This window comes from Silurus aristotelis (assembly GCF_946808225.1).
Source record: "Silurus aristotelis genome assembly, chromosome: 5".
Taxonomy (NCBI): domain Eukaryota; kingdom Metazoa; phylum Chordata; class Actinopteri; order Siluriformes; family Siluridae; genus Silurus; species Silurus aristotelis.
Window position 1 is genome coordinate 34997252 of NC_139578.1, and position 10695 is coordinate 35007946.

At 45.8% G+C, this 10695-nt stretch overlaps 1 protein-coding gene across 1 annotated transcript in view; it reads right to left on the bottom strand.

The window, feature by feature from the left end:
• LOC310725879 (uncharacterized protein) overlaps positions 1-5524 on the bottom strand; it is a 75970-nt gene extending 70446 nt beyond the window's left edge. Inside the window, exons 1-3 of the mRNA XM_083540990.1 lie at positions 5422-5524; positions 4509-4608; positions 3879-4175 (exon numbers count right to left, since the gene is read on the bottom strand). Coding sequence (XP_083397116.1) covers positions 3879-4175; positions 4509-4608; positions 5422-5478 — 454 coding nt within the window. The 5' untranslated portion in view covers positions 5479-5524. The remainder of the gene's footprint in view (positions 1-3878; positions 4176-4508; positions 4609-5421) is intronic.
• Between the last annotated feature and the right edge of the window lie 5171 nt (positions 5525-10695).

The following is a 10695-nucleotide window of genomic DNA, read 5'->3' on the forward strand; positions in this document are numbered from 1 at the left end:
ATATTGCTGTACATGTTTGACCTGAGCCTGAAGCTGGGGAAGGTGCCACAGCTATAGAAAACATCCTGCATGGTGCCTGTACCACAGATGGTGCCTGTCACATCCAAAAGTCTTTGGGAACTACCGACTAGTAGCACTGGCCTCGCATCTGATGAAGACATTGGAGAGGCTATTGCTCACTCATCTCTGACCTCTGGTTAACCCACCAATGGATTCACTTCAGTTTGCCTACCAACCTAGCATTGGAGTGGAAGACGCTGTCATCTTCCTCCTAAATTAGGCTATTTCGCACCTGAAAAAGGCTGGGAGCACTGAGTCATGTTTTTTTACTTTAGTGTCTTTAACACCATCCAGCCTGTGCTCCTGAGGGATAAGATGGTGTACATGGGAGTGGACCATCATCTGTCCACCTGGATATTGGACTACCTCACAGACCGACCACAGAATGTGAGGACTCGTGACTGTGAGTCTTTCATGATTGTCTGCAACACTGGAGCCCCACAGGGAACAGTTCTAGCCCCGTTCCTCTTCACCGTCTACACTCCAGACTTCATGTTCAGCTCAGCAAACTGTTACCTGCAGAAGTTCTTTGATGACTCTGCCATCGTCTGTCTGATCACGGATGATGATGACAGGGAGTACAGAGGACTGATCCAGAACTTGGTGAACTAGTGCCAACAGAGCTGCCTCCAGATAAACAAGGGGAAAACCAAAGAACTGGAGGTGGATTTCCGTAGGCACAAACAAACTTTATTAACACCAGTGAAAATTTAGGGAAAGGACATTGTGAGAGTGGACTCTTACAAATACCTGGGTGTTCATCTGAACAGCAAACTGGACTGGACAGACAACACTGAGGCAATTTACAGCAGGAAAAATAAGTATTTGACACATCAGCATTTTTATCAGTAAGGGGATTTCTAAGTGGGCTATTGACACAAAATTTCCACCAGATGTAGCCATGAATCCAAATACTGAATTCATACAAAGAAATCAGAACATTTAAGTATACAAGTTGAGTCATAATAAATAAAGTTAAATGACACAGGGAATATATATTGGACACATGAAGATAACAAGGTGCAAAAGGGCATAGAAAGCCAGGAGATCACCTGAAATCTGTCAGTATTGAGAGAGAAACCCTGCCCCCTATCAGTACTAATTGATATCAGCTGCTTTAGTCCTAATTGATGGCCTATAAATTCCCATTGATGGGAATGGTTATAGGCGCATTAACAAAATGCTAAATGTTCCTGAGAGCACTGTGGGGAACATTATCCGGAAATGGAAAGAGCATCAGTTCACCATAAACCGGCCACGATCAGGTGCTCCACGTAAGATCCCTGTCCGAAGAGTCCAAAGAATAATCAGGATAGTTCGCCAAGAGCCAAGAACCACTCAGGCAGAACTTCAGGAAGACCTTGCATCCGCAGGTACTGTTGTTTCAAAGAAAACTATAAGCAATGCACTGAATCGCCATGGCATCCATGCACGCTCACCACGCAAGACTCCATTGCTGAACAAAAAGCATGTTGAGGCTCGGTTAAAGTTTGCAAAAGAGCATTTGGAGAAGTCTGTGGATTATTGGGAGACTATAGTATGGTCAGATGAAAGCAAAATTTTACTTTTTGGCAGTCATTCTACACACTATGTTTGGAGAAGAAATGGCACTGCCTACCACCCCAAGAAGACCATACCAACAGTTAAGTTCGGGGTGGAAGCTTCATGGTTTGGGGCTGCAGAAAGGGGTACTGGCAGACTTTATATTATTGAAGGCAGTATGAATGGAGAAATGTACCGGGACATTCTGGATAAAAATCTGCTGCCATCCACCAGAAAGCTGAAAATGAAAAGAGGGTGGACCTTTCAGCAAGACAATGATCCCAAACACAAGGCCAAGGAAACAATGAAGTGGTTTCAAATAAAGAAAATCAAGTTGCTTGAATGGACCAGTCAATCACCTGACCTAAATCCCATAAAAAATCTATGGAGAGAACTGAAGATTAAAGTTCATAAAAGTGGCCCAAGGAACCTTCAAGATTTAAAGACTATTTGTGTGGAAGAATGGGCCAGAATCACTCCTGAGCAATGCAGACGACTGGTCCCTCCATACAAGAGGCATCTAGAAGCTGTAATCACCAACAAAGGCTTTTCTACAAAGTACTAAATAAAGTGTGTTCAATACTTATTCATTTCACTTTATTTATTATGACTCAACTTTTATACTTAAATGCTCTGATTTCTTTGTATGAATTCAATATTTGGATTCATGGCTACATCTGGTGGAAATTTTGTGTCAATAGGCCACTTAGAAATCCCCTTACTGATAAAAATGCTGATGTGTCAAATACTTATTTCCCCCAGTGTATAAGAAAAGGCAGAGCAGACTCTTTCTGCTGAGGAGATTGTCTTTTGGGGTGCAGGGAGAGCCACTGAAGACCTTTGTTGACTCTGTCGTGGCCTCAGCCATATTCTATAGTGTGGTCTGCTGGTGCAGCAACAACTCTACTGCAAAAAGGAAGAGACTGGACAAGCTGATCAGGAAGTTCAGCATAGTTCTGGGGATTCCTCTGGGAGAAATGAGGATGGTAGCAAAACTATCATCATTGCTGGAGAACGACTCTCACCACCTGTATAATACAGTTTCATCTCTGAGCAGCTCCTTCAGTGACGCACTTTTACGCACTTTTACATCCTAAGTGTCTCTAATGGACTCGACCTGACTGCAGTCCAACATCGTAACCGAGTGAGGAAATGCTCACATTCAATGGCGTCTGGCAATTTGGAGAAGTGTTCTCTCTTCAAGGATTAATCCAGGTCTTCACTGTACAGGGCAAAATGCGTGAGGGAAATGGTGGTCACACCAGATTTGTGAACAAGATTTGAGAGAAATAGACCTTTTGTGTGCATAGAAAAAGTCTTAGATCTTTGAGTTCAGATGAAAAAAGGGGCAAAAACAAAAGTGTTGCGTTTATAATTTTGTTCAGTGTAGAATTATTTTCACATTTTTATATGTATATTTCTTGTAATCTGAACCTGACTCTGGCAGAAGAATTTCTTTCAGGATTAATAAAGTTCTATCATGTTATATGAAGGTGAAAATGTTGCTGTCAGTTTTAGACGCTCAGTTCTGGAGGATTAAAGTGTGATTTGATCAATTAAACATCACAAGCAGGAAAAATCACAAGTGCACAAGATTCCTATGAAGTCCAATCACATGATCACGTCCACCTTCACAAACTCTTCTGCTTTGATTTCATCCAAAACAGCAAACCGTATAGAACAAAGAACACTGCTGCTGATCTTCTAGAACTGAATGATAAATGGTCATGTGACCTGATTTCATTCAAGTCATTATCAGATGCCAGAATCAGACTGTTTGCAGTGATCACACTTTCACACACAAAACTGTTCTCAATGTTTCCCAGAATTCACTTTATTCTGATAAATGTAGAAGTTTCTACACAAATCACTCTGAATACGTACCTCTCACTGATACTGAGTAAATATGAAGATCTTCTTTATTCACTGAGTCCTGGACTCTGTAAACTCCTCCATCAGCTACATTTATTCCTCTCAGAGTAAGAAGTGTGTTAGTGAGTGATGTTCTCGGTGTGTATTTATCTGTACAGGTCAGTGATCTTCTCTCCACACTGCAGATCTGTTCACCATATGGATCTACTGAATCTTTACTCTTATAGATCATCTCCACTCTATCTGATAGGTATAAATCCAGCTGCAGATCTTCACCAGGGTTTATGTTCAGTGAAGATGTCATGGCTGAGGAGAAACACAACATTGTAAAAGTGTTATAACACATTAAAGCTGAATCAATGAGAGTTTATAAGCTATAGAGCAGATAAAGTAAAGACACTTACGATTGATGCTGAGACGAACATGTTCAATGTCCACATCATCACAAACACACGTGTACACGTTCCTCTTACTGTAATCAGCTGCAGTGATGGTGAGGCTCAGATCTTCATTCAGGTACTGATCATGAGACATTTTATATCCATCTGATGAGCTGCAGGACGTCTGATCACACCGAGCCACTACATAACCTGTCTTACTAAACAGAGTCCATTTGGCTTCACCAGAACATCTCTGTTTACAAGGCAGAACTGCAGTCTGATTAAACTTCACCTGTACAGTAGTATCAGCTGATCCAGATACTGAAAGAGAGAAACAGAATAAAATATAAATCTATACATGTACATATAATGAGATGAAACTGATGTGCTACACATTTCAGTATAAATCCTTCCTCTAGACGTCTTTGTGTTTCTAAACTAAAACTGAGGCACATGTGACCTGCAGCATGGAGTGACATTAAACGTATCAGATGCACTGCAGTAAGAATTTTCACACTTTGAGCTCCTGAACTCTGGAGTAAATCCTGAGAAAGTAAATGAAATGAATCCTGAAACAGGTTTAATGGAGGTTTGGAGACTGTAAGAGGAACGAGCTGAGCTCCGCGTGAGCAGGGAGACTGAAATCACACTCACCTGGGATAGAGATGAAGATGAAGATGAGGGTGAATGAAAGCAGGACATGGTGAGGAACCCTGCAGGACTCCATGTCTGAGACACAACAGCACCAGCAGCACTGCACAGGTCAGAACAGGGGAGTCATTAACAACACAATATCTCTCACACCAACACACACACACACACACACACACACACACACACACACACACACACACAGCCCTATTTAACCACATCCAGAAACACAGGAACTTCAGAACCAACACCAGCATTTAGACTAGAGACAGAACACACACACACACACACACACACACACACACACACACACACACACACACACACACACACACACACACACAGTCCTAAGCTGAAGGTTAGTAATTATTACGGGTGAATAATTGCTTTTTCAATTATAATTCATTATTTTACACTTATTTTTTACATTTATCTGCAGCAACATTTAATTTGATAGTGAACAGAGAATTTGTACAACACTCACACTGACACTACTACACTATTACTACAATTCATATAAACTAATAATAATTCAAAAATTAAACTGTTTTTTATTTATTGTTTTTTTTCTTCACAACAGAAGGAGAAGGAAAGAGGAAGTAAAAGCATGTCACGAGCAGTTTTTCCAGTGTGTGTGATTTCTTCCCCAAAACTGTAATTAGGAATAAAAGAAGAAACTGTATTTCTGTACAAATAAAGAAATACAGAACTCTTACCAAACTCTTACAGAACTCTAACAAATCTCTTACAGAACTCTTACAGAACTGTTTCCTGTGGGGTTTTGTACAGAAACTCTTCATGGTGAGGAGATAAAAAGTGCAGCTCGGTATGAAGAGATAAAGTGATGTGAGTAACAGGTAAAAGTGTAAAGTGTGTAGAAGATGTGTGTGTGTTATAATATGAATCCTGAACTCACCAAAGTGTGAAGATTAGAAACTCTGGTTGATCTTCTCCTCTCCGTGATCTTTAACATCAAACTGTCTAGTTCTCCCTCTTCTCCTTTTATTCCTACCGTACTTCTCCTTTTCCTTTTCCTTATTTTTTTTTCCCAATTGGTGTATTAGAGGTTTAAAAAAGGTAGAATATTTAATTTTAAATTCTATTAATCAGACATATTAACCAGATCATTACTCATCTCAGCCTATTCCACCATTATTTATTTATTATTATTTATACTTTACTGCACTACACTGATTACATGCTGTCTTTTGCACCTCTTGACTGTTGCTGATTTTTGCACTACATTGTTCTGTTTAATATTCACTCCCGGGTAGAGTGTTTACAGTTCTCCTCGCACAGTACTGTATATTCAGAGTGTACAGTAGGTTTACTGGTCGGCACTATCTTGGTTTTGTGTCTTGTCTTGTGTTGTCTGTCTGCACTGTTTTTTGTCTGCACTGTTTGCACTGGTTGCACTTGATGCACTTTATTAGCTTTGTGTTGTGTTGTAGCTCTATGTTGTTTGTTTGTTGTTGTTTAGTGTAGCACCAGGGTTCCAGAGGAACATTTTCTCGTTTTTACTGTGTACTGTGTACCACTGTGTATAGTAGAAATGACAATAAAATCCTCTTGACTTGACATTAATCTTAGTTAATTTTCTATACTTTTCCTTGTTCGGCACCAGTATTTAAGGGACTATTTACTGTATATTGTGAAACTGGTCATTCATATGCTGTATAAGTTACCTTTAAGTTGATGTCTTTTGACATCAGAATAGCCAAAAGGCCTGCAAGATATTAAAAAACTACAGGAGACCACCCCTCCCCACTAAAGCAAACAAATACCTTGCTGATGACCTCAACACCTTCTACTGCAGGTTCGAGAACAATATCTTCAAACCTCTCATCCAACCCAGCCCACTGTCTGCACCATCACACCTCTGGGAACCCATCTTACAACTCCTCCCAGCACTTAAGTTGTGCTTACGATTTGTGAAGAGGATGTGTATCGACAGAAGACAATGTATTTTCCCGGCCCAGATGGTGTCTCCCCCTCCTGTCTCAAAGCATGTGCTGACCAACTGGCTACTATCTTTACCTATATCTTCAACAGATCACTGAAGCTGTGTGAGGTCCCCTCCTGCCTTGTGTCTTCTCCCTACTACAATTCTCCCTCTATATGAACGACTGCACATCAATGTGTCATCTGTGGAGAACTTCAAATTTCTGGGCATCATTTCCCAATACTTAAAATGTGAGTCTAACATAAAATCCATTCTTAAAAAGGCCCAGCAGAGGATGTACTTTCTACACCAATTAAGGAAGTACAGTCTGCACAGGAGCTGTTGATGCAGTTCAACACTGCAGTCATTAAATCTGTCCTTCACTCATCCATCACCATCTGGTTTGGTGCAGCAACAAAACAGGACAGGAACAGACTGCAGAAAACAGTTAAAACAGTTAAAACAGTTAACAGTTAAAAATTGTCTTTATTGTCTTTTATCTGTTTTTATCTTGTCTTGTCTGTTTTGTCTCGTATAGTCTAAGCTGAATGTATAGTTTTATTTATGTCTGTACTTTGAGAGTCACTAACAACTGAAACCAAATTAATTGCGTGTGTCAACACACATGGCTAATAAACCTGATTCTGATTTTGATTGTGGTATCAAAAAATTTCAAGGGTAGTTTTGTAATACTCCAACAGAAAGCAGCACAAGGCTGCATGCAGTCACAGGGAGTGTCGACCTTCATATGTCAGTGTGCCAAAAGACATCGTCCACATCGTGTGTACATCAGGAGCTGTGCAACTATTGCTATTCTGTCCACATGCATTACCACGTCTGCGATTTCATCAAGGACAGCAAGTCACAAAAAAGGGGAAACGTAAAGTAAATTTTCATTGCTAGAGACTCAAAGTTCATTGATGGAGACTCAAAGCACTTTTGTACGTCGCTCTGGATAAGGGCTTCTGCTAAATGTCGCAAATGTAAATGTTAATGATGTAATTCTGTGTGAAAGTGGGCAAATCTGCCACATAGACATTTGACATGATTCTGCAAGTGTGAATTGAAAGTGTGAATCAAAGTGTTGTCTCTTGCACATTCCAGGCCTTGACTCCATTTTATGTTCTTATTAGTGTACCAATGTTTCTGATTACTCTCCTTGTTTGTGTGTTTTTGTTTTTTGTTTAGCTTTCGCTTTCGCTACTTATGGTTTTCTGTGTATCGGACTTTTATGTCAGAATGTTCAGGTTATAGGATCTAAGGCAGATGCAAAAGGAGCAGGGGAGAAAAGCTGTGCAGAGCCGAATCGGGAAGCCGAATCGGGAAGCCGATTCAAGGAGTCGATTCAGGGAGCCGATTCAGGGAGGCGATTCAGGGAGCCGATTTAGGGAGCTGATTCAGGGAGCTGATTCAGGGAGCCGATCCTACGCGGAGGGCGAGGATGCCGAGCCGGAAGCGGGGGCGCGTTCAGCGCGAGCCGGAAACCTAAACGCGCGTTCAGTGCGAGCTGAGCCGAGCCGGAAGCCGGAGCGCGCACAGCGCGAACAGAGCAGAGCCGAGCAGGAAACCGGAGCGCGTTCAGCGCGAGCAGAGCAGAGCCGAGCCAGAAACCGGAGCGCATTCAGCGTGAGCCGAGCCGAGTCGGAAACCGGAGGACAGAATAGTCAGGTCAGAAACAAACAAACGAACAAACAAACAAACAAACAAACAAAACAGAGAAGACGCTGGAGAGTGTTCAGGGCAAGCCTAAAGACAATCTGGCACTGACTGGAGGATTCAGGCGTCCTTATAAATGCCAGAAAATTAGACGCCAATTCCGTGCAGCTGGTTGGGAGAGGGTGTTTCCTCGGTGATTGAGGCGGTAATGCCAGCAGTGCACAGGCGGGCTGACAGTACCCCCCCATCCAGGGCGGCCCCGGACGCCCCAACAGGCTGGCCCGGGTGGGCCCGATGAAAGCCGGCAATCAGGTCAGGGTCCAGGACAAAGCGGGAGAGGACCCAGGAGCGCTCCTCAGGACCATAGCCCTCCCAATCCACAAGGTACTGAAGGCCCCGACCACGACGACGGGAGCGGAGCAGGCGGCGCACGGTGTAGGCAGGACCCCCACCAATGACCCGGGCGGGCGGAGGGGGCCTTGCGGAGGGCACCAGGGAGCAGGCCCGAACTCCAGAGCGGAGCCCCTCGGGGACGAACAGGAGACCAGTGGGGCAACCCTCGGGGACAGGGCCCCTGTCTCGGGCCTCCCTGACCCGCTCCTCCAAAGCGAGGCTAAGGGTGTGGACCGACACAGACTTGGCAAGGATGGTCTCTGGGCATGGCTCCTCCTCCTGGGCATGGACTCTAGAGAGCGCATCAGGCTTGACATTCCGGCTCCCAGGCCGGTACGAAAGAGAGAACTGGAAGCGGCCAAAGAAAAGGCCCCATCTGGCCTTTTGGGGGTTGAGTCACTTAGCCGATTGGAGGTACTCAAGGTTGCGATGATCCGTCCAGACCAGAAAGGGGACCTCCGCACCCTCCAACCAATGGCGCCATTCCTCCAAGGCAAGTTTGACGGCAAGGAGCTCCCTCTCACCCACCGGGTAGTTACGTTCCGAGGAGCTAAGGCGCCTGGAATAAAAGGCGCAAGGATGCAGGCGGTTATCCTCAGGGCAGACCTGGGAGAGCACCGCCCCTACCCCTACGCCGGAGGCGTCGACTTCAACAACGAACTGCCGAGCCGGGTCAGGAAAGATGAGGATAGGCGCCTCCGTGAATCGCCGCTTAAGCCCCAGAAATGCCTCCACAGCCTCGGGGCCCCAAACAAACAAGCGGAGGGAAGACGTCAGAAGGTGGAGGGGTGCCGCCACCGAACTATAGCCCTTCACGAAGCGGCGATAAAAGTTGCCGAATCCCAGGAACCTTTGTAATTGGCGGCGGGAGGTGGGGGTCGGCCAGTACCGGATTGCCTGGACCCTGGCAGGGTCCATCCGGATACTCCCTGCTGAAAGCAGGTATCCCAGGAACGAGGTATGTGAGGTGTGGAACTCACATTTCTCGGGTTTTACGTAGAGCCCGTTCTTGAGAAGTCTCTCCAAAACCTGACGCACCTGCCGGACGTGCTCGTCCATGGAATGGGAGAAGATCAAGATATCATCCAGGTAGACGAACACGAACGTATTGAGCATGTCACGGAGGACCTCGTTGACTAGAGCCTGAAAGACGGCCGGAGCGTTGGTTAGGCCGAACGGCATGACGAGGTACTCGTAATGTCCAGCTGGGGTGTTGAAGGCGGTCTTCCACTCGTCCCCCTCCCTGACACGCACCAGGTGGTACGCGTTGCGTAGATCCAGCTTAGTGAAGATTGTGGCCCCATGCAGGAGCTCAAACGCCGAGGCCATAAGCGGCAAGGGGTAACGGTTCCGGACAGTGATAGCATTAAGACCCCGGTAGTCGATGCAGGGGCGTAGGGACCCATCCTTCTTTTCAACAAAGAAGAAACCCGCCCCAGCCGGGGAGGAGGATGGTCGGATGATACCCGCCGCCAGGGACTCCCGGATATACTGGTTCATGGCAGTCCTCTCCGGGGCGGACAACTGATACAGGCGCCCCCTAGGGGGACTGGCTCCGGGAAGCAGTTCGATGGCACAGTCAAAGTGCCGGTGGGGAGGCAGGGAGGTAGCCAAGGCCTTACTGAACACGCGCGCAAGGCCATGATAGATCGCAGGAACCGATGCTAACTCGGAGTGTTCGGGAGTGACAGCCGGCAGTGGTTTGGGTGGCGGGGGAGCAAGGCAGTGGCCGAAGCAATGCACACCCCAATCCAGAATACGCGTGGATTGTGTTTCCGAAGCCAAGGGAACCCGAGCAAAACGGGGGCTTGGGGAGAGGAGATGACCAGGAAGGAAAGCCACTCCTGATGTTGTTCCCCCACTGACATGAGTAGAGGCTTAGTGCGGTGCGTGGCCCGGCCTAAAAGGCTGCCGTCCAGGGCTCTGATCAGCAGAGCTTCGGATAGGGGTTCCATTGGGAACCAGCAGTTGCTGGGCAAGCTTGAGGTCGATGAATTCAGTCAATTCTTTGCCTCCGGGGCCAACCTGAAGGTGGACCAAGATAGTGGGTTTGGAGGGAGCAGGGAAGGAGTGGCTCGCGGGTGCTCCCCCCTTTACCGACGAGCCTTGCCTTTTACCGGGCAGGAGGCGGCCATGTGCCCTTTACCCCCGCAGTAGAGGCAAAGACCTAGAGACCGACGCTTTTCCTTCTCAGCGGGG